We start from the raw sequence: 25,229 nt of genomic DNA, 5'->3' as shown, positions 1-25,229 counted from the left end.
CTTTCCTATTTGTGGAGGTAAGTACGGCGAGTTGTGTCATATCGGCTATTTAAGAGAACTTCTCTTACTGCTTCTGAACAAGTTGTTTCAGAACCCTGAAAACATGAAGGATACATGCCTTCAGATGAAGGAGTCGTATGTTGGGAAAGATTTGGCCCACATCTTGTCAAAGTAGATGTGATGAAATATCAATTTGACTGGATGAAATATCATGCAAATGAGGTAAGGATACTAAATTTGTTATGGCCAGACTGGGGCTATGAGGATAACTCCTCCTCTTTCCACTTGTATTTTGTGAAGCACCTTGAACAAGAGGGGAAAAGGTGGAAAGGCATAGGGCAATGGGGCATCCCATGTCATGATGAAGGTATCTCCCAAAGAGCCATGGCTGAGACCCACTCACGGCAGAATTGAGGACATTTGGTGTTCTCTGATGTGGCAAAGAGATCTATGAGGGGAAATCTCCAGAGATGGACAAATGTGTTGAAGGACTTCTGCATCCAGTTTCCATTTGTACTCTTGCAACAATCGTTTACTCAGAGAGTCTGCTGTAGTATTCTGGTGTCCCAGCAGAAATGTGGCAGAGATGTTGATGTCGTGCTGTATCTAACAGTTCCACAATTTCAATGATTCTCAGCAAAGGGAGTGGGACCTTGTCTGTTGATATAGAACATGCAGACAATGTTGTCTGTCATTATCTTTATGGTCCAATGTCTGATTAATGGTAGGAAACGTCAACGTGTATTGTGGACTATGTGTAGCTCTAGCAGATTGATGTGCCTGGAGGATTCCACAGGGGACCACTTTCCTGGTATCATGTAGGTCTGAAGATGTGATCTGTCCCCCCCCACCATTAGGGACACATTGGTCATTAGAATCAGGGACCGTGCTGGTTGAAGAAAAGGGATGCCCATACAAATGTTCTGGGGTTGTGTCCACGAATGTAGTGAGTTCTTGATCTTGAAAGGCATGGATATGAGTTTGTGAAGATTGTGTTTGAGAGGTGCATACACTGTGTGTAGACATGCCTTGAGACAGCGCATGCGTAACCTGGTGTGCCTTACCATGAACGCGGCTGCTACCATATGGCCAAGCAGCAGGAGACACCCTGGCACAGATCTGTGGGCTGGTTCTCATGGTGGATACAAGGTTGATTATGGTGGAAAATCTGTGATCTGGAAGGAAGGCTCTGGCCTGTACCACATCCAGGTGTACCCCAGTAAACTCAAGATGTTGTACTAGTAAGGATACTGATTTTTGTTTTTTTATTTGAAAGCCGAGGCTTGAGTAAAGGTCCATTATCTTTTGAATGAAGTGAATTGCATTGGGTTCGGAGGGGGCCTTGAGGTGACAGTCATCTAGCTATGGAAAAACAATGATACCCTGTTTGCACAGGTAAGCTGCTACTATCAGGAGAACTTTGAAGAATACCCAAGGAGCTGTAGAAAGTTTGTATTGATAATGATTGGGCCCCCAAGACAAATCTGGGGAATCATCTGTGAGCAGGATGTATGGTTATGTGGAAATAAGCATCTTCAAGATCAAGAATGAGTCCCCCTGTTCCAGTGTTGGGATAATGGTTGATAATGTGATCATCTTGAAGTGCTGCAGTTTCATGAACTTATTGAGGTTTCATAAGTCCAACATCAGTCTCCACCCAGTGGATTTCTTTTGGATCAATAAATAGAGGGAACAAAAACCCTTCCCTCTGTGTTGGCATGGGACAAATTCTATGGCTCCCAGTTGCAAAAGATGGTTTATTTCTTCTCTTAGGTGTTTGTGAGAAGGATCCCTAAAAAGGGATGGTGATGGGGGTTGGTGGGCGGTAGTGATATGAATGGAATGAAGTATCCTTTGCTAATTATTTCTAGGACCCATTTGTCTGCAGTGATTTGCTGCCATGATGGATAAAAGGGGGCAAGATGGTTGCCGAACTGGTGGGCCGTTGACAATAGTTGCAGCAAGAGGAACGGGGAGAAGCTTTTCAGGGCCTTGACCAAACTTCAAAATTGTTGTTTAGATGAAGAAACATGAGAGGTAATCCCTGAGGTGGTGTTTGTCTGCTTTGGAGGGAGTCGCTGTCGTTGTTGTGTGTCATATTGTCAGTAGGGAGTGAAAGGTGGAGGTCAGGATCTCTGGGTAGGTTGGTATTTCCTGTGATGTTGCTTCGATGCTGGTGTATATATGCCGAGGGAACAGAGTCCCTCTAGAGTCCTTTAGGAGATGTAGTGACTCATCCATGTGCTCAGCAAATAATTTGGAACCCTCAAAGGACAGATCCTCAGCTGTGGCCTGCATCTTTCCGGGGAATCCGGAAAGGTAAAGCCATGATGCTCACCTCATTATGACAGCTGTTGCTATAGAGCAACCAGCTGAGTCCGCAGAGTCCAGGGAGGCTTGTAATGCTGTGCAGGCCAGAAGGCTTGGAATTGTTCCATTTTGTCGTCAGGCAGATATTGGCAGAATTCCTGCATTTTGGAGTAATTGATGTAATTTTATTTGGCCATAATAGCCTCATAATTAGCAATACAGAACTGGAGTGTCGCAGAAGAATACGCCTTGTGACTGAACAGGTCTAGTTGCTTCCAGTCTTTGTTGCAGGGGGTCATTCTGGAGTGGTGTGGACCATCCTTCTCCTGTACTGCATCAACGACCAATGAGTTAGGGGTACACTGAGAAAAGAGGAATTCTACATCCGTAGCACAGACATGATACTTCTTGTTCGCATGCTTGTGGGTTGGCAGAATGGACACCGGAGTTTGCCAGAGTATTTTGGCGGGGTCCACCAGGGCCTCATTTACAGGGAAGTCTATTTTTGCTGATGTGGAGACGTATAGGATATCGAGCAACTTATGTTGTTGCTCTTCAGCTTCCTCTAGAGGGAGCTGGAGAGACTCCGCAATCCTGTGGAACAGTTCTTGGAGGAGTCTGAAGTCATCTGCCGACATAGGAGATGATGGCATGAGGCTCATCTGGGGACAGGGAGGAGAAGTGGAGTGGGGGTGTAACTTCCTCCTGTTTCTTCCAGTTATGATGGAGGAACAACAGGGTTGGCCTCAGGTAGTCAAGAGAGGGATGAGAATGGTAAGCATCTATGGGAAACTGTGTCCTGTACATAGCCCATGGATCCCAGTAGGGCCAATGTGGAGGAATTAGTATATGAGGTTGCATCCAAAAGGCCCATATCAGGGTTCTGGTTCGGTTCCAGGTTTTGATTACCAGGGACAAGTGGTGGGTTGTCTGTGTGCGTATTCTGGTTTGCAGATGGTACAGAGTATATCCCCTCCTTTTCATCTTCTTCATCAGTGGGGAAGGGTGGTGCAGTCCCTGGTGGTGAAGGGGTGTATTGTAATGACTATGGGGAAGAGGCATTAGTTATGGGGGACTCGCTATGGAGGAGCAGGAACTCAGGCATATCAGAGACGACCAGGTCTCTTGGATATCTGAACTTCTGCGGAACAGGCAGGAGCATCATAGGCACTAGTGGGTGTTTGGCAAGCAAAGAACTGTTCGTGTTGGAAGCAGAGAACATTCCCTTGTGTGGCCAGCAGATGACCAAGAGGGTTAACTTAATGCTGAGAGCTTTGTTGATGGCAAGGGCTTTGCCGGTGCTGGAGCAGCCAGTGTTGTCTTAGATGAGCTACTCGGTGCCATTTTAGTAGGTCTTGCACTTGTACTTCTCGGTCCCAAGTGACTGTGTGCCTGCCTGTGGTCCTGCCCCTTTAGGACTCTTGGCCTCACTTTAGTTTCCAAACCAGAAGTGCCCAAACAGTCATGGGAACTAAGGCTCATTCCTACAGATGATGAGACTACTGAACTCAAAGAGGAGGGCTTTTTCTGAGATGGTTTCCGAGAAGGTGATGTAGCAGCCCATTTCTTCCCATCTGAGCAGGGAAGAGAGGATTTTCTCTTAGATGATCTCAGTGCATGGGGGTCAACTGATGATCAAACCGAGGGTGAAAACCACATGAGAGGTTCCAAGGCTAGGGTCCAAAGCTAGTCACAAGAAATTCTCCCTGAGGAGAAGTTTCAATCTAAGATCGCTATCCTTTCAGGCCTGGGCAGTCAAGTTGAAACAGTGGGAGCACTTCTGTGGGATGTGACCCTCACTGAGGCAGGAAATGCACCTCAAGTAGCTGTCACTCAATGGAAAGGCTTCCTGACAGGAAAGGCACTTCTTGAATAGAGGGAATCCTAGTACACTCCCGAGAGAGAGAGGTCCCAGTCGATGAAGGTGGGAAAACAGGAAGCATAAGGTAGCAGGGAGGAAAGAGAACAAAAAGTGTTGGTTTTTTACAGGAGAAAAACAAATGGAAATGCAGTATACTAAGGCAAATGAGGGAGAGTGTGATTATAGACTAGGAAAGAAGGGCTCTGGCTCATGGATTCTGCCCCACACCAAAGGTGGCTGAGAAGAAACGGAGGGTGGTTGGATCCCACAGTGCTATATATAGATGCTGCTCACAATGCAAAACAGTGAGGATAGCATGTATGGTCCAATGGCACTGCTACTGAAGATCTCTGATCCCAAGCACAGGAGGTGCTGCTGCACCTACAGTGGAGCACTGAGAGCATACTCAAAGAAGAACCTCATTTTCATTCTCAAGCACAAAAACAGTTGAAGAAACTTTTTCTCAAACTCTTAAAAAAAATAATATTCAGAGCCATAAAGTATAGGAAATTTCAGCTCTAAAGCAGAATGTTTCAGAAACTTGTAAGGGTGTGAAAGCAGGAAATTACAATAAAAATTTCTCTGCAATACTGACTATCCTGGATGCAATCCTGGCATCTGCTTTAATTGAAGTGTTGCTGTTAATTTTAATTTTTTTAATTTCTTAACTCTCTTATTACTATCATGTTAAAATATTAAAATGTAAAAGGATTTTAAAAACTGAATGTACTTTTAACTTTGTTTATCTTCTGCAGTCAAACTGAATAATGACAGTATGACACTATGTTTAGTTCAGTGATCTCCAAACTTTTTTGCACTACAACCCTCCAGGAGCCAGAGATGAGGCCGGGGCCAGGAGTGGGGCGAGAACCACAGCCACGGCCAGTGATGGGGCGTGGCTGGGGCAGAGGCCAGGAGCAGGGCCAAGGCTGGGGCTGAGCTGGGGGCAGAGCAGGGCTGGGTGGTGCTCCCTCCCTGCCCCATATGGGGGCCAGCCCAGGGCCTGCCATGCCACCCCACACTTTCTTCCATGGCTCCCTGGGGGGGCACGCCCCACAGTTTGGGGACCACTGGCTTAATTTGTTGTCCATTTCTAGACAATTTCATCACTAGGCTCTCATGTACTAGTATATTGCTTCAATATTTGTGTTGCAAATACTGTTTGGTAACTTTTAAAAAAAAATCCTCTCTTGGAATAAATGTTTTTAAATGTCATTGAAAGATTTCTGCAGGTTCTTAAGTTTTGCAAAGAGCTTCTTTTACAAACCCATGATTGTTTTGACAGTGTACTTTTAAAATGAGAATTAGCTGTGGGAAACATGTATATTTGATGCCAGAAGAAACTTCCCACTTTAGTGAGGCAGAGATTAACTGAATCTTCATATGCTGCTTCTATATTACAAAGGTAATATATTGAATTCCCACTGTATTTATGGCAATTTTTTAACAACTATTTTATGCAACTGTTCATTGCTTATTTGGTGAACACAGAATCATTGATCTTCTGGAAACAGCTAAATTATTGTATGTTTGTGTTTAATGAACATAATGATGGAGTTGATCCACTCACTCTCCATTTTACTGAGTTAACTGTACACAGAGTTTTAAGGATCCAAATGTTATTACACTCGCTATGGTCTTCTGTGAGACAATGTAACACACTTGTATAGCATGTGTCATGTCTCCCTCCCTCCCTACTAGCAAATTCATATAGATAACCACCTACTACTGCTGCAAACTAATGTAGTTCCTTCTCTGGTAGAGGCTTGCTTTGATGCTGAATATCCCAAGTTCAAGCCCCTCTCATAACCTTTAGTGGGCATTATTACAACAGTATTGCTCAAAGAACTGATGTCAAAACAAAACAGCATCATTCTCTTCTTTAAAATCTATTTAACTGTGTATTAGTCACTAGAGTATGAAGTTCACCTCCCTTTGTGAACTGAATCACAGATGCCAGGAAAATAAATTTCCATGCAAGACATCTGAACTCACAGGTATTGAGTAAAAATAAAAAGTCAAAAGAAACTTTCATCAGGTTTGAAAGGATCATATCACTATCTAACAAAAGGAGGCTTTTTAATAGGGTGTTTCAAATGTGTCATGAAACAAACAAAGGGCTGGAAAGCTATGTATCTACATAGGCTCTTATACTGTCCACATCACCACAGTATCTGAGAAACTGAAACAAGGCAAAATTGCCTATTAAAATAAGCTAAGATATAGAGACAATTTTCACTTTTCTTAAATGCAAAATAAATGTTGCAAAAGTGGTTTCAAGAAAAAGAGTGGTCATTTAAAATAAATTTGAAAACTAAGACCTATACAAGCAGAAATTGAAAAATGATTTAATTAAATTGATTACCCTTTTCAAATGTCAACAGCAACCCAGCAAAATATTTGGTTTTTAGACCAGTCACACAACTCAAATATTTGTCAAACATTTCCTTTCATACAAAAAATTGGTTGGGGTGTGTAACATACATCACTACTTAGTCTGTGCACCATCTGTAGGTAGTCTTCATTTGAGCCATGTCTAGAATTATCAGCATGGTGATTAGCTGAATTGCCAGACAACTGACTTGAAACTTTACTTTCATGTATGTTCCTCATCCCACCTGAGACAATGGGACTGGATACTGAAGCTGAAATAAGAAAAAAAAATAACTATAAAAAGAAAACATTTTAGTATTAAATATTATGTCTAGTTATTCATAATAAATGTTTGAGAGATATTAAAGACAGGTTTGGCAATCAATTAAACTCACCAGCACTGTTTCAGCAACAAGTAGTTACAAGAATTCTGAACTAACATTTACCAGGAATTTATGAAATTGTACCAGTCTGACCAATTCTGTTTACTTAATGAAAGATATTTGTATAATATACAAGATTCTTTTATAAGTTAAACTTGCTTTTAATTATAATTGAGATGTATGAATAATAAGGATGAACACTTGTGGATCAAAGCAGGAAACACTGCAAATAGCTGTAGACACATTTGTTAATGACAATGTTCCACTGGAAAGGAAAAAGAAAAGTTCAGTCAAGGAATTTTTCTAAAGGTCAAAGATTGTATCATCACAAAAATCATATTAAAAAGCTCAAGATACTTCTCAAAAGAAAACGTGAAGCAGCACAACAACATGTAGGCCAATATCAATAGATATGTACATAATGCATAGTTCTGCAGCAAGTCATTGTAACTTGTGGCAAATTTTGACCATAGCATCAAATTCATGGAAAAACAGTAATAAAAATTAAAATGTAGAATTAAAATTCAAAATTTAGATTACAAATTCTAAATTATTCTAGGGATAGTTTTATTTTTTTTTTACCATTTTTCTGGGCGTTTCACCATAGAATTTGTCCTTGGTCATGTTTGTTTACAAACTTCTATCTTTGTTAGTTATCACAATTATGAAAATAATACATTAACCACAAAGATTAGAAATATTGAACACACTTTCAAAGTTCCTTCTCCAATTACTTCCCAATGAGATGGGTATGTGTAGGGAAAGGATCATTTCTGTTTTCCCCACAAACTCCTTGTAATGCTACATGGTGGTAACAAAGCCTTCATTTTTCTCTTTGTGGGTGGCAGAATAATATTATGTCCTCCATACCAAGGATGGGACAGCAGCTAATGCTCGGTTTAAAATGTATATGCCTTAAGATTTCCCCTTTCATGATACCGCAGGGTACACAGTATATCTCTTCAGACACTATTCACTCTAGAATCTTACTAAAAGTGAATCTCCAGAGTGTAGAAACTGAAAATACCAGCAGGCTACCTTTATTGCTTGCTGCGATTGAGAGGATGGCTAAAAAGCCTCTCCTCTGAAAATTTGTTATCCAGATGTACGGTTTTGGAACACACAGTTAAATATTTTTTGTTCAGAGTTGGACGAGCATTTCTATTCACTATGGATTCAGAAGCCACTTTTGTCACAGTAATTATAATTAGAGAGAGGCTTGAATCAAACCCACCCCAAACTTTGATGGTCAGAGGCAAGGAAGGAGTTTGGAATCCAGATCAAGATACAAATTTTGTTACTGGCCCCTATTGCTACCAACACCCTAAAAAAAGACAGACATCGTTGAATTTTAAGAGGCCTCAAAATCTATATCCAAATGTTCTGGCTTGCACTGGACCAAACTCTATTTATAGATCTTCTATGTTACTGTTATAACCTAACAACTGTTTGTTCCCTGAAGTTATAGGGTGGGCGGGGGGAAATCTTCAGGTTAAGTTTTCATCACTACCCTTAGTGCATGAAATAGCTATAGATGTGTAACATGAAATACAGAAGTACTCTACATTTTCACCAAGTAGCTAAGCCTTAAGAACAGCTTGTTTAGAGAAAATGTAAGTTAAGCTGATAAAAAGGGCTTAAAATATTTGAAAGCCTTTTAACAACAATAAATTCAGCTCTGCAAGGTTTTTTGGTATTGCTGTGTTTTATTTTTCAATCAAACTGGGATAAAATTCCAGCTGATTTTTTTAAAGGACATTTAGCTAGTTTTGCAGTCTATTGCACACTTTAGATGAATTTCTACCTAATTAATTCTCACAAAGATACTGCTAACTTAATGCAATTTTGCACGTGAACAGTGAGCAGGGTATGGCCCTTTGAAAGGAATTCCAGAACTGGGAAATATCCACACAGAGTTAAAGTTAACTTGAGTTCTGAGAATAGAAGGATGATCTAATTACCTTGTTGCATCTGAGGGTGCGGTGTATAACTTGGAGGATGTGAATATGGCATGTATCCTGCAGGGCTTTGAGGAGCATATGGACTAGGCACTGGACTGTTCTGTTGTGCCATAAATCTGTTACCAGAGCTTGTCTGTGGTGGCACAAACCGGCTAAAAACAAAATCCAAGTACATGTTATAAAATCCAGTGTAGGCAATGTATTTCTTACACTTATTTTACAAAATTTTACTAGCTCAGACATGTAATCCAGTGAAATCAAGAAACACCTTTACAGTAACATTTCTCACAAAATTGTTTGCACATTCTCTGAGTCAATTATTTCTTAAGAGCTACAGTCTACTATACTGCACTAATCAAAATTAATGGGAGTAAAAAAATCCATTCATAAGAACTATAACTAGAAAAAGTAAATAGCTGTTTTATGTCCAAGACAGATGTTACAGAAAAATTAGATTTATAGTTTCCAAGTTTACTCACAGCTTACTAAAAAGCTGAATGAAAATCAAAGCCAAAGTTTAATTTTTCAAGTGATGACTAGCTTGGTTAGCATTACAAATGAATCCATATACTCCTAGGTGTCATAGTATCTGCAGCATAGCTTTGGCAATTCATTTCCAAACAGTTTAGTTTTCTAAAATGTATTAGAGTCCGTTATATAGTTTGTGAAGACTTGTTGATTTCCATAGTTCTGTTACAAAATGCTTTATAGAGTCTGAGGAGCAAATTCCAGCACTTTGAACAAATTTGTCATCAAGTTCAGCAAACTAAACTGAACATTCATTTTTTTTTAAATTAAAAGTAACATGACAGTGCTTATGCAATGTCATACAATGCACCTGAAATTATTCTTTGAACATTGCCTGACTTAACATTTTAGCCTCAAATGAAAGACAAAAGTAGACAAACTAAGGGCTTTATCTACTTGAGAAAATAAACAGGAATTCTTCTGGATGCAATTTTAAAGAAGTGACAGTACAGCATGCCTTCTGATGGAATATCAAACAGCAGTATTAATGAAAATGAGTTAAGATACATGTTCTCCTTCCCCCCCTTCCTATCTACAAGCAGACTACAAATAGTAACACTAGTTGAATAGTGCGTGTTGTTCATTAAATCTAAAGAGCTTTAAGATACTAGAGCCTCTAGAAACCAAAGACTTTGCTTTATTCTAAAATATCACAATCTTGTTCCATGTGTCTATAGGGGACTTTATCACATGATAGAAGTGTTTTATATGACTGAAAACTACTGGAGGCAGGGCAGAAATCACTATCTTCCGTACATTCAAAGAAAACCAAAATAACAGCCAAGTGAACGGTGGGGGAGCTATTCTCATTAGTGAGTACGTGCAACTTCCATTAAAATTAACAGGAGTTCAGTTTAGGCACTGATAGGTACAAAAATCCTTGAGAGGGCATTTTGATTTGTAATTGTTTAATTTAGCAGCTCTCCAATAAACATATACAATACTGTAATTTAATAACCAGACATTCCAATAAGATTTCATAGAACTGTTTACCTGTCAAGACTATACTGCTAATATAAAGGAGAATATTACCCAATCAAAGAGGACTGATCCAAAGCCCACAGAATTCAATAAATCTTGGATCAGTCCTATAAAGAGAACATATATAAAACAACAGAGAAAAATGAGTCAGGCAGTATACATTCTCTTCATAGGGAAAGTTCAAGATTAACTGAATTCAATGGGTTTTGGATCAGGTCTTCGTTCGGGTAATACTCTTCTCTATTTTAGCAGCAAGTCTGCAACAGTCTCACCATAACCAAAAAAACTCAACATTCAGGCCTATAAATGGCTTTAGGGTAATGCCAAGAAAGGAGTAACTATGGAAGAGGGAAATTTTTTTGTAAATCATTTTTGATATTGTGGTTATACATTATGGTACATTTAAGATTATATTTTCTTTGAAACTTTGTGTTTTTTTAATGGGTGGACAAACCTAATCCCCTGACTTTGCATAGTGCAGTCATGACCCTTTTTTCCCCTCTCCAAAATATTGCTGATCTCTGGTTTTCCAATTATCAATAGATTGGTATCAACTTAATGAGATCTTGGGAGATGGAATGTATAACAGAGATTTCTGAATGGAACAATTACATAGCAACTGCTTGAAATAAAACTAAAGTTAAAAACAAAGATCGAAATGATGTGAACAATGAAACAGAAAGCACACTTCACAAGAGCTTTTTTTCCTTCCAGTACTTCCACTTCTTAAATGTACTACTGTTCTCTCTCCATCTTTGTGAGGAGGGTGTTTTACTTTTATTTTTGAGATTTAGCCTTATTTAGGTACACAGCCCACAGTAGCACACACACAGAAAAGGACTTCATAATGTTGTTAAAAGGTGTTTTGTTTGTTAACTTGTAGAAAACTTTATAAGAAGTTTTGTTTTAAAAATATTAAACATACCATTACTGACTCAGAATTTTAGATAATTTTAAAAAAATCTTAAAAGAAGATTTATTAAAACATAGCTTTCTTAAGGAATAAGACCAGTAACGAAAAACAAGCATTTTGCAAAACCAAAATATTTTCGGAAAAATAGAGGGGGGGATTGTTTTGGAAATATATAAATTCTAGAAAACTTTCCTCAACACCACTCCAAAAAACAAAGGTATATCTTGAATGGCTGAACAATTTTATTTGCCAAGTTGTATTAAGTTATATAAATGCATGATATAATGTGGCAAATAAAGGGTTCTAAAAGCTTAAAAAGCTAATTATGCTTGTTAGTTATAAACCAAGGGTGTTAAACATACAGCCCATATGCTCGAACGGTGTGCAGAACCCTTTGCTGTCCAGCCCCATCCAAAATTAACAAAGTCATTAACAAAGGCTGCAGCTGCCTTTCTTGATGCAGCTAAGAGAAGCTGGTGTAGGCAGAGCTGAGAAAGAAGCCTGTGTCTGACTAGGCACAGGTATCTGAGCCCATCCTCTTCTCAGCAGTCCTTTGTACAGCGCCTCTCACAATGCCCCACAGAACAGGCTTTTGTAAGTCTCCCTTCCAGTCCCTTTTACCCCAACTCTGTTACTGCTGCCAAATCTGCAGGAATGGGTCCCTTCCCTTATCTCTCCCCACCTTCTGCCCCACTCCCTTCTGCCACCACCGCCAATCTCCCAGCATAGTGGTGTGGGAGAGAATCATCCAAGGAGGATTCCCAAATTGAGGCAAAAGATATGAAAAATTCACCAAAAATTAGGGAGGGAGTGATTGGTCATACGTAAATGCCAGGAGGAATGAATTAATGAACAAAGAAGAGGAGGTTTCAAATCCATTTACCCTCTTAAAAGTGTGCATTTAAATGCCATATTTGATTGTGCTAGCTAAAGAGGCTCACTCTGTGGTTGGACAAAAATACAAAGTTTGCTTTCTGACAGTGAAATTTTTATGTCTGGCCCACAGACTCAGAACAAATTTGATCACCACTACAGAATGAGTTTCACCCTCCTCTGTTGTAGACACTGTATTACCTGGAAGGGCTATGTGAGATAGTGGTTTGCTGATAATTGGAAGATGCAGGACTACCATGCATGGAATTCTGAGGAAGTTTGTACTGTGGCATCATCATTCCTGTTTAAAAAAATAAAATAAAATAAAATAAATCAATGTTACCATATGTATATGAAGTACCTTTTCAACTTCTAGGTTTTTCTTATTTGAGGAACTACTTTTAACAGAAATATAAAGTGTACACCCACATTATTATCCTGTACTCAATTAAATTAGAAAAAAACTGACACAGACAGCTCCATTTAACATGTATATTTCATAGTTATTATATATGCTGATAAATGTATGTATTAGATTATATACAAAATTCTTTTAAGAAGCAAATCTATATCAAGAATGCATTTCAGAGGTAGTTTCTTATACTTGTTAATTTTTTTTCCTATTTCTCCGATTCCTGTTGGCAAATACAGATAATGATAACTCTTTGTATTTTATAACAGGGAACCTAGATTACACACCACAGTTGAGTCAAACAATAAAATAACTAATTTGCAATTAAACAATACTTCTTACAGTAGCAAGAGAAACACTTCTCAGCTATTAAATCAGGTGGGAGCCTTGGGTTGATATGACACTCTAACATCAAATTAAAAAGAAATTATTGTTCTCCAAAAGTATTTCCCAATGATATCACAGTAATACCCATAAAAACAACGAGAGACCTGTAGCACTTTAAAGACTAACAAATTTAATTTCTGCAGGCATAAGCTTTCATGGGCTGCAACCCACTTCCTCAGATGCAAGAATTGAAATGAACTACTAATAAAACAGTGGCCTGTAGCACGCATCCAGACACAATATTGTTTATTTATTCAATGCACTTATAAGGATTTTTCTGCTTTGCAGTAAGCATCATACAATCAAACATGAAATATTTGTAAAAGAACCAATCAAATACTGTTTATAGCCATGCAGTAATTAAAAAAAAAAAAAAGAAACCTTGTACAAGAATAAATTGCAACAGCCCCCAGGGCAAACCTCTCTATGCACAAAGGAATCAATTCCCAAATAGTAAGGGAGGGACAAAGCTAAACTGAAATGAAAGCAAGGGAAGAAGGGAAATAATTGTCAAAAACAGGCCAAATTAAATAAGGTAAACTCGTAGAATGGTTTAAAAGTTATCGTGTGAGGGACTCGAGAAGACCTCTTGCCTCCTTCAGCTGAGTGCCCCCAAAAGAGGAGATACATTTCTCAAGCCAGTCCTGATTCAACTTCAACACCAAGAACATACTAGTTGCAAAAACCTATATCTGTCAGGAAGGAACACAGAGCACAAAGGCAATATGTTAAACTGTTTGGGCCTAGAGTATGAAGAGCTTTATATATCAAGACCTTGAATTGTATACCCAGGGATACAATAGGTGACCAGACAGCAAGTGTAAAAAATCAAGACAGGGGGTGGGGAGCAGTAGGTGCCTATGTAAGACAAAGCCCCAAATATTGGGACTGTCCCCTATAAAATTCGGTGTTCTGGTCACTCTAGTATACAAAGAGCTAGCATTGATCATGAACGATGAATGTAACTGTGATATATTGAAAACTGTTAAAATTGTCATCTATCACTTCAGAGTCTCAAAGGTATTCATAATCCTGCTTGCAGGCAGGGTGACTCTCTAGTGAAGCCTGTGATCTGGACCCAGCAGCATTCAGTCTGCAGACAGACAGCCTAGAATACAGAGGGATGAGTTGTGCCTCTGTTTTAGGGAGCAGTCTACTTTGGCTCTGCTTTAGGGTTCTTCATGTATTATTGTTCTGAATTCTATGAAATAAAGAAGTGTTACTTTTGCTGGAAGGTTGCAGTGTATCTGGGTTTTTATCTAACTTATCAGTGTGTATGCCATGGACACTACCATGCCTATCCTAAGAAGCAAACAAGTAGCTGTGTTTTGTAACTGTTGCAGCCTCTATCATTTCAACAGAAACTCAATAATGGTGCATAACAGAAGTAGAAGTATGAATGGAAAAAGTTATTTTTACCTGGAAATGTCCTCTCCTAGACCTTTCATTAACTACCTGCTATGATGAAGTAAGGAGACAGATCACACCTTATACTTTGTATGTGGCTTTAGATGTTCACTTAGAAATCATATCCTGAGTAGGTAGCTTCCAAAGCTGCAATACACACTAACTAAACTTTAAGTTAGCAAAAGTATTTCATACTAAGAACTTTGGAAAATTAGCCAAATTAATAGGAAGATCAGCCTGCCAGACATATTGGGTTTGAGAAAGAAGTTCATAGGTGAGGGGGAAAAATGTCCATTATGTCTTCAAAATGGGTTGTTCACAGTAACAGCAATTCCTGCAATGGAGAAGGATTAATTAAATGCATATTGCAAGTCTCAGAAACATGACCAGTTATTGAAATATAATTTTTTATAAAATTCTCCTACCAAAAGGTAACAGCAACAGACAAGATGGACACGTTGTAGTGTCTTGAAAACAAAGTTGTTGCTTTGCAGATTTCCTTAAATGAAGCATTCAATCTTTCTGATCATCAAATCTCTGCCATTTCTCAAATGACTGTGCATCAATACCCACATATGGAGTTGCCTCCCTACCTTTACAAGTTTCCAAGATACTGGATTTAATCCATTTTGCTATTATACTGTTTTTACCAGATGGTACAGAACATGAAGTACCTTTAATTTCTGGAGACCTCCACCTTGGACAGATATATTTTGGTCACCCTTCTAGTACCTAAGGTGTTCTAGGGACTCAGGAGGACAGAAATACCTCCACCCTTTTGTCCTGAGGAAGAGAAAGTTAACTTTCAGTATGAATGCAGGGTCAGTTCTGATAAGAATCTCATACTGCAGTACTGAGGCTCCATGAATAAACACATTTCCTCTCTCTCTCCTTGAAGAGGAGATAACAGTTAAGGACGAGATCCTGATTCTGAGAAAAAAGCAAGGCTTGCATGGTGCCTGTTAACCTGGATCTAAGTGAAGAAGCTGAGTGACAGAAGGATTTATTAATGATGCCATCCAAGTACTGGCGTCTAGCCATCAGCTGAGTTCTTTCCCAGCTCATCATGTTCATCAGCTCAAAATGGCTGAAGCATGTTTCTTGAGGGTGCATGGTTTTAGACCTATAAATAAGCCACACTGCAAGTACTCCAGGTTATGCTTAATATTTGCAAATTCTGTTATAAATTACATATATGCATGAGTATCTGAATTTTGCTTGTGTGTATTGATTTCTTTCAAGAAAAGATGAGCATATGAGAGTTTTGGGGAGTTTCTTAGGAAACTCATTTTCTACTTTTCAAATTCTAGGCTGATAGAGCAAATTAGGGCTTTGGTGGATTTTTGGCACTGGTTCCAGGTGGTCTGATTTGAAACTGCATCTGTGTTAAGTCTAAGAATCATGTCACCAAGGGCAGTGAGGGGCAATTATTACTGAGATTTGGCTCTGCTGTGATCTTCTTAGTCACCAGGAGTGGATTAGGAAGGAACACATGGTGAGCGTCTTCAAGGTTCATGAAAAGCAGCATCTTTCCACCACTGCTTCTAGATCCCTGTTTAGTTAAGAACATATGAGTCTTTGACCTAGAGGCGAAGAAGGTCTAAAATCAGCAATCTGAAGAATTGGTTGACACTTAATGATTCTCTCACACTCAGGAATCATTCACCCTGGATCTCTCTCTGTCCTGCTAAGCCAGTCCATTATAATATGCATCATCTGATTTGTAGGATCCAAAGTGGTTATATGTTGGTTTTCTTCCATTTCAGTAGTGAGCTGGCTTCTTTGTGAAGAGTTCAAAACTTCATTCCTCCTTGTCTGTTCACATATCCCATTGTTGTAGCCTTGCCCGTCATGACTAGGACAGACATGTTACAGGCCTGTCTAGAAGTGAAGTAGCACGAGCCTAATTGCCTCAAGTTCCACCACTCTGTGTTTTTGCTATCCGTTGGTCCATGTTTCCTTTTAAAAATTAGTCCCAAAACTGAGCAAGCTTGCAATTGGCAGTTACTGCCCATTCTATCCAATTACCACATTAGGTGGCCTGAAATGAACTTAGGGAATGAGTCCATCAGTTCAACAACTGGAGCAAAGAGAATGGAACCTCTTCCTTGTAGCTGAAGTTGGATAAAACTGAAGGCTCAGGAAGTAGGATTCTTTGTACTGATTCACATGGAAACATTACCATTGAAGAGTTTCCACACACAGTATCAGTATGTCACTGAGTTGCATTCGGGCTCTTACTGATGATACAGATGCAATTGACTGCTGTTAAATTAGGTCCAGGATATATTCTTTTTTCTCACTGGAAATGAGAACCTTGTCTTTGGTCACTATTTGTATTATGTCCAGAATTACTCACAGGTGTTGCAATCAAATCATACTTCTCTATGGTCACCACAAACTCATGCTCCTCTAGGAAGATTACAATTGATTCTGTGACTTGTATGCCCTTGAGAGGGGTTCTGATTAGGTGATGCCATTTGCAAGAGACAGTCAAAGTTCTCTCATCCAGTGTTCGTATTATGGTGCAGGAAGGGAGGGGCAATTTCAGATGGCACTGTTATATCTAGTTTTTATAAGTTAGTTTTCTTTGCGCATAACCACTATTTTTTGAAGAAATACTGTATTCTTGTTACCTTTTGTGATGCATGTCCTTTTAGGGGAGCTGTTGCAGGCAGCAGGAGAGTTTGCCCTCTGCTTTAATCTCTCTAGAGTCAATACTTGGAGTAGAGTTGCTTCCTGGATACAGGACATTGGTGTTTCAGCTAAGATTCCTGAAAGAGTGGATTCCCTGCTTGTTGCCTGACCAGCTCTGTTTATGGACTGGTGTATGTGGTATAAATGAAACCAGTTATACTAAGAAAATTTCTGGACTCTGCATCACTAATTTCTCCTCCAATGGGAAACTGACCTGGCAAGGCCATTAAATCTGCTACTGTTCAGCAGTGCAGGGTATTGGTGTCTGAAGCCAGATAGAGTTTCTAAGGAGAAACTACTATAAGCTGTTATAATATAAGCTGTTAACATATAACGGAGGAGCACAGAGAAATCAGAGCTGCCTAAGAGTCAATACATTTCTCTATTGGACCAACTTCTCTTGGTGACAGAGAACAGTTTTCGAGCTTCCACAGAGGTCAAGTCATGACCTGAGCTCTGTTTAAGCTCAAAAGATTCTCTCTCATCAACAGAAATTGGTCCAATAAAAGATATTACCTCACTCACCTTGTGTCTCTAATGTCCTGGAACCAGCATGGCTACAAAATACTGCATACAATAAATTCTTCTGTCCAACAATTATACCAAGAACTGAGGAAGGACATAAAACAGGGCCTCGAGGTCTGGCGAGATAACCAGTCTGAGTCACAGATTTCTCCTGCGATAGGACATGAACCTGCAAGGCCCAGAAATCTGCTACTACTCAGCACAGGTTCGACACCGCTATGGCTATGCTGAGGTTCCTACCAGTTTTGACACTGGTGCAAACTTAACTAACGTTTAAACAGGGTTGTATTTTTTGGTAAGTTTATCCAGTGTAGAAAAGACACATGAAAGACACTCCACTGGTGATCTCTTTGCAACTCAGATCCTTTCAACCACTACTAGACTGTCTACTTTCAACTAATGTAGGGAGCAAATGGGCAGCCCTGTGAAGTTGCTCCCTGCAAAAGAAGTGACGAGGACACAGCAGAGGGCAAGATGTGAGAGCTGTGTAACTCCAAGAACCATATTTATGAATTTCAGTAGATGCACTTCCTGTAAGAGTTACAAATACTGCAGGGGGGCAGAAGGACCAGAATACCTATTCACTTTCCCAACGTGGTTGTCTAGTAAAAGTGCTGGTGGAGGGGACAAACTCCATTCTCCAGCTCAGGGATACATGTCACAGGATTATAGTTCATTGCCCCCGCTTCATTCTGGGATGGGGGGGGAAGATGGGTGTCAGTGATAGGAACCCTCAAAAGTGATCATTTTGACCCCGTTCATATCAGGAAGACAACTTTAGCATGAAGGACCTTTTGCAGGCCTCCATCAATTGGTGAAACTCACTATTTATACAGTTTTCACTGTATCTATAGACAAAACAGTTGGCAAGTCAAATTTTAAACCTATACTAAGCATACGGAAAACTGACAAAATGTACATACTTTTTTAGTAAAGAATGATTATTTTAGAATTTACAAGTAAATCCATTAGCTTATGAGTTAATTAAAAACTTAAGAAATTTAGAATGTTTGTCATTTCTTTGTCCTGAATGACTTTAATTACAGAACACACAGACTTTTCAATCTTTGCATATAAATTAATTTTGAAATTAGGTTGCATTTAAGCTAAATTAATGACTTTTTCATCCAACAGTTTTGATTATAAAGGCTACCGTGGTCAAGTCAACAGCTCAGATAACTCCTAATTATTGCCATTTTGACAGAGATAATTCAATTGCTATCCTTCCTCTATAGCAATTATGAATGCAACAATTGTATTGGGTGTAATGAGTCTGAAGAAGTCTGAACATGTATCAGAGGTATGTATCACTGGTAGATTACGTGGCCCATCTGTCATTACTATTTAACGGTTCTCTGACCATACATGCTAGCTTGGGCATGAGTGCTTGAAAGGCTTTGGCATTGAAGTCTTTGCTCCAATATGCATGTGGCAGCACTGCTAGGAAACAGAGGGATGAATGCCTGGGAAACACTTAAAGCACAGCGACACTATAACTTGGGGATTGGCTTCCCCTCATCTCTCTACATTTTGCCGGTTGCACTAACACAACCTTCTAAAGTAATAAGTCAATTACAAATTAAAAGCCAGTTTCAGTTAGTTTGCACAGCTCCAAAGCATCTATAAACCCAACTTTAACTGACCGACATGCTCTGGCTACTTCACACTGAACTGGTATGCAAATAAGTCTCTCCTTAAATAAAAAAGGTTTAAGGTTGATACAATAGATCTTTAAAATATTACAACTATCACATGGTAACATTCTCTTTCGGTTTCTTGTTTAGTGTTCATGTATGAATTTTTTTTAAAAACCAAGGACATTCAAAGAAAAAAAAAACGATGTTAAAATGGAGATGCTATTGAGAGTATGTATCAGTAACTTAATGATAAAAACATGACGGAGTACTGTAATTATCCCCAAACCCAGGTTTGAGTTAAGGTGAAACTTAAAAGAAATCGAAATATCTTAATGTATAGAAATGCACAGTTAAGGAATCCAGAACAGTCACAATGCTGTCCTGTACTGACACCACAGAGAAAAATATTCCAAAAAAATCCTATCTTTAAAAATCAGTGTAATTTGGTCTGAGGCCATAGTCACTGAAATGTTAATAATAGCTTCATTATTATTGCACTGCATTATTACAAGATGGAGTTAAATCTTAAGTGTACATTTCCATGCCTAAAAATATTTGAATTTCTTTTAAGTTTAACCTTAACTTTGAGATTTCTGAGTTTGCTATGCTTGATTTGTGGAGAATTTTTTGTTTTTAAATTCACCTTGCAAACCTTTTCTGAACATATAAAATTAACTGAACAGTCAGAATGTAGTAATGGAAAGGAGAATCATTGTTCATTATGAATATGAAATTGGCTATTTAAAATGAGAAGAACTCAATCCTGAGGAACCTAGGTAGTCCACACTCTAGAGTTAGGCTCAAGGAAGGAGTGACCACATGAAACTATCCAGAATTTTTATCCTGATCAGTTGAAACACTCTACAGTAGAATTTTTCACATATTGTCCTTTTTACAGCAGTTAGACTACAAATAGACTGTGTGGTGATATACTCCAGTTTGTTCATATACCGTGTTAAAACCCACAACATAAAACAGAAATAATGGAGTATATCATCAAAATTTGTTTGCAAAATGACTGAAGAGCTTCAATGAAGGGATAAACAAATAAACCACATTTGAGCACAGTGTAGTGCACAGAAAACTTCAGACAAAAGCCTAAATACTAGCTGGATGCCATACAAACTCTGGCAATTCCTAAAAATCTATGTATCCACCTACTAACTGTCACTTAGTATCAGGAAATGCCAACTCCTTTGTGATAAAAGACTAAACCTGCCTATCTATTACATTTCCTTTTTTGAATTATTAAAATAAGTAAAAAGAAATCCTCCAGTTCTAATTTCTAATGACTCTCATTCTTACAGCCAATATTGTTTGCAGATTTCAAAGTCTATGAAATTCGGCTTGTGCTCTTTACTATTTCCATTAAAATCCAACATGCAAGATGCACAGTGTGACACTGGCAGACCAGGTGCCAATTCATGCCAAGGCCCCAGGCCTCACTGGACAGACAAATACATAGCTGGAAACCAGTCTGGCTTACCCATGGATTAGTATTGTTAAAATAAATATAAGAGTTGTAAAAGTGTGTTTCATGTCTAGACATTATGAGTAGCGTAGAATGCTGCTTGTACAGCTCTCACTTACAGCCTCTATAGTGTGTGGTATAATGTTAAGTGTTTGCATTGTACACCTCTGTAATTGCGTAACTCACCAAACAGGAAAGGAAGCATTAATTAAGATGAAGTTGCTCATCCTGCACATAAGATAGCCCACTGCAGGCAAATGAGGAATTGTGTAGTATCAAAAGGATAGAGACCTTGTTGATTGCATTCCTCTCTCCCTGCAGGAAGCGAAGATCTACACAGGAACTCAACCCATCAACTTGGATTCTGGGGTGAAGGGGATAAAAATCCCTGACAAGTAGAAACTGGAATCTTTATATTATCTGGATTCTGAGGGAAAAGATTCATAAACATAAGCAAGCATACTGCTTGGCATGGGTCAGCCCTATAGGACACATAGAGCTGCTTATTTTAAAATATTTTATTACCTTTTAAAATCTAAGACTGTAACTCACTTGTGTGTGTGTATGTTTCCTGTTTTAACCTTGTGAATAACTCATTTATTTTTTTAGTTAATACATTTTTATATAGTATATTGCAGTATTGACTACAGGCATTGTCTTTGGTTTGAGATCTGAGTACAACAGACCTGGGATAAGTGACTGGTGTTTTGGGACTGAGAGTTATCTGAATACTGTCATCATTATTGGTGTAAAGTGACCATCTACTATATAGTCCAGCTTGTCTGGGTAACAAGATAGACTGAAATGCCCCACGGGATTGTCTGTGACTCCATGGTAAGACTGTTATAATGCTTTAGGAGTTCACATTTGTTATTAGGTTGGTGAAATTTATTTACAGAAAATACAGCAAGTTTGGGATTTCTGCCCTGCTTTTTGACACTTTTCCCTGCAGTTGACATTCAAGGCATGAGCCATTCCAGATAGCTTGACATACAGTTTATCAGTAAAGATCCAGTTTTCTGGGGGCACTGCTGTTCTGACATATTGTACTAAAATACTGGTTTTTTTCCCAGTTTCAATATAACTGTTTAAACTGTCTAACTGGCATTCTTCCACTGGCTGGTCTCATCAATCTTTTATTAATAATTCAAATTTCTACCACCTCTAGAGAAGATTTTAAAAGGTACAAAGAGGAGATAGACACCCAATGGGAGTTAGGGATAGACATCCCAATTGTGGTGTCTAACTCCTCTTTGTGCCTTGTCAATTTCTCTACTGAATTGTCTGGGCAATAGAGTACAATATTGTAGAATGCAAACCCTTCTGCAGTATAAAGAAAAAGTCTTAGCTGATCCTGTCCCAACTCTCACTAGTAACTCCCTGTGAGAGTTAGATGAGACTTTCTAAAGTCCATGTGCCCTAATTCTTGGAGATTTGGGGGGGAGGAGAGGAGGGAACTGTTTTAATTAATAGTACACTTCCACAAACTCAATTTTTTTAATCCAGCATCAGGTAGTTTAAGGTTACAATAGCAACCCAACTGTTTCCAGATCTGAAAGCTGCCTTTATCTTTAAAATGTGTTTCATTATACAGGCAACAAATTTAACCAAGATGTGGGTTATCAGATGGATAATTTCATGGATTAAACAGAATATTTCAGACTCAAATTTTTATATAAAAGAAAATACAAGAACATTTTCCCAATGTCAGATAACTTCCTAAATTCTTCTTTTATCTAATAAGATTTTACAAAGCTTTTACCCTTATACGCTTATGTAATCACATGTGGATGAAAACCTGAAAGAAAGGTTTGGTCAATGAAAAATAAGATTCCACTTTCTAACAAACAGGCAATGATGCACATTAGCTTTGACTTTCTTTCATCCCTTTTCAGGAGTCCACAAAAATTATTCTATAATACAAGTAATACAAACCAATTATTTTCAGTAATTCTACAATCCTTTATATCCTTCACAGGTAAGATTTATATGCAGCAATCTTCATATATTATATCCCTAATAACTAATAATTTTGCAATACAACATTGGTAAAGTATTTAAATGTCTCTCCTTAGAAGATTATTTAAATGTTAACCAGAATTGGAAAAAATATGGTTACTAACACTTCTGTAACTGTTGGTCTTTGAGATGTGTTGCACATATCCTTTCCAATGTAGGAATGTGCATGCCCTGATGCACAGTAGCCAGAAATTTTTCCCTCAGTGATACCCATCCAGATAGCTCTGGCGCCCTCTGGTGCTGTGCTTTCATAGTGCTGGTATAAAGGGACCAACCAACCCTGCATCCTCTCACAGTTCCTTCTTTCCAGCCAATTCCATTAAAGAGGGGTAGGAGGGCAAGTTATGGAATGGACAAGTACAACACATCTCGAAGAACAACAGTTACGGAAAGGTTAGTAACCGTATTTTAGTTCTTCTAATGCTTGCACGTGTCCATTCCAATGTAGGTGACTTCCAAGCAATTGCACAGGAGGTGGGACCGGAGTTCATGGACATGCTGAGTGTAAAACAGCTTGACTGAAACTGTCATCTCTAGCCTATTGAGTAATGGCATAATAAGCAGACAACATATGCACTAATGACCAAGTCACCACTCTGCAAATGTCCTGAATAGAGACCTGAGCCAGGAATGCTGATGATGAAGCTTGCACTCTCATGGAGTGAGCAGTCAGAATAGCTGGTAGCAGAACACTCACCTGCTCATAATATGTGCAAATGCACAACGTGATTTACGATGAAAGTCTCTGAGCATAGATAGGGAGACCTTTCACCCTTTCAGCAATTGCTACAAAGAGTTGGATAGATCTACAAAACAGTTTGGTCCCCTCTATGTGAAATGCTAGGGCATGTCAAATTCCCAGAGTGTGCAGACGTTGCTCCTCACTACCCGTATGTGGCTTTGGGTAGAAAGGAGGTAGGCCGACTGCTTGATTACTATGAAACTGGGAAACCATCTTCAGGAGGAAGCTAGGATAGGACGCAACTGCACCTTATCCTTAAAGAAAACTGTGTAAGGAGGTTCTAATGAGAGGGCATGGATCTCAGGGACCCTTCTGGTCAAAGTAATGGCCACTAAGAAAGCCACCTTCCATGAAAGGTGCAACAAGGGGCAAGTTGCCAACAGCTCACATGGGGGACACAAAAGCTTTGATAAGATCAGGTTTAAGTCCCATGGAGGGACGGATTCCCGTCTTAGTCTTTCAAGTTCCTTGAGTAAATGGATGGACATTGCGTGTGAAAAAATGGACTGGCTTTCCACTGGGGGACACCGAAATTGCCGCAAGGTGCACCTTAACTGAGGAAATCGCAAAACCTTGCTCTTTCATGAGTAGCAAATAGTTGAAAATGTCCTGCAGAGACAACTGTGTGGGTGAGACTCCGCACTGGGAAGCCCATAGGGAGAACCGCCTCCATTTTGAGAGTTACATAGCCCTAGTAGAGGGCTTCCTGCTCCCTAACTCCTATTAGGTGAACCTGCTCTAGGCAAGTCAGCTCTCTGGGATTTAGCCATGAAGCTTCCAGGCCTTTGGGTGGAGCAGATAACCGTGGTCCTAGGAGATCAGGGCTGGATGTAAAAGGAGCGGAATCGGAGCCACTACCAAAAGGCCTAGCAGCATGGCGAACCAGTTCTGACGGGGCCAGGCCAGGACTATAAGGATGACTTGCACCTGGTCCTCCTTGATTTTTAGCAGAACCTTGTGCACGATCAGGATTTGAGGGAGTGGGGGGAAGGACAGGCATAGAACAGATGACTTGTCCATAGGAGCAAGAAGGCATCCGTCAGCAAACCCTGGCTGTGGCCTCGCAGAAAGAAAAACTGGTGACACTTCCCATTGCACCTGGTCACAAACAGATCTATCTGGGGAGTCTGCCATATCTGGACAACGACCTTTATGATGTCCAGGCAAAGGGACCACCCATGATGATTAGTGAAAGACCTGCTGAGGCGATCTGCCAGTGCATTCTGTGCTCCTGGAACATGAGAAGCCTTGGGGTGAATTGAGTGGGTTTTGCAGAATTCCCATATGAGGATTGATTCCTGACACACAGGAAAGGAAAAGCGAGCCCCTCCCTGCCTTTTGGGTAGAACATGGCTGCGTTGTTGTCGTAAGCATGAGCATGCTCTTGTCCGAAATGTGAGGCAGGAACTTCTGACAGGTCATGTAGACTGCCCTGCGCTTTCTGACATTGGTGTGTAGCTAGAGTTCTTCCAGAGACCATGGGCCTTGAGTCCTGAGGGGCCCTAGATGAGATCCCTTGCAGGGATATCAATAGATGAGATCATGAGAAGGGAACACACATGCAAACTGCCCACGGGTCCAGCCACCAACTGAAGTAGCCAACGACCAGGGAAAGTATTGAGAGAACTAATCCAGAGGACAGCAGTTTATTTCAGACACTGAGACCAGCCACGTATGAAGGGGCCCGATGTGTAGTCTTGCATGCTGCACCACTTATGTACATGAGGCCATGAGACCCAACACCTTCAG

The 25,229-nt window shown here is 39.6% G+C and overlaps 1 protein-coding gene across 7 annotated transcripts in view; it reads right to left on the bottom strand.

The window, feature by feature from the left end:
- NIPBL (NIPBL cohesin loading factor) overlaps positions 1-25,229 on the bottom strand; it is a 281,327-nt gene that overhangs the window by 144,278 nt on the left and 111,820 nt on the right. For all 7 annotated transcript variants that reach the window (XM_067545538.1, XM_067545537.1, XM_067545539.1 and 4 more), the window contains 3 exons: positions 12,385-12,484; positions 8,889-9,040; positions 6,656-6,816 (listed from right to left, as the gene is read on the bottom strand). In XM_067545538.1, coding sequence (XP_067401639.1) covers positions 6,656-6,816; positions 8,889-9,040; positions 12,385-12,484 — 413 coding nt within the window. The remainder of the gene's footprint in view (positions 1-6,655; positions 6,817-8,888; positions 9,041-12,384; positions 12,485-25,229) is intronic.

The sequence above is a fragment of the Emydura macquarii genome, unplaced genomic scaffold, assembly GCF_026122565.2.
Source record: "Emydura macquarii macquarii isolate MOO-44397 ecotype Brisbane River unplaced genomic scaffold, CSIRO-AGI_Emac_v2 contig_1045, whole genome shotgun sequence".
Taxonomy (NCBI): Eukaryota; Metazoa; Chordata; order Testudines; family Chelidae; genus Emydura; species Emydura macquarii.
This window is presented reverse-complemented; position numbering and strand designations above follow the sequence as displayed.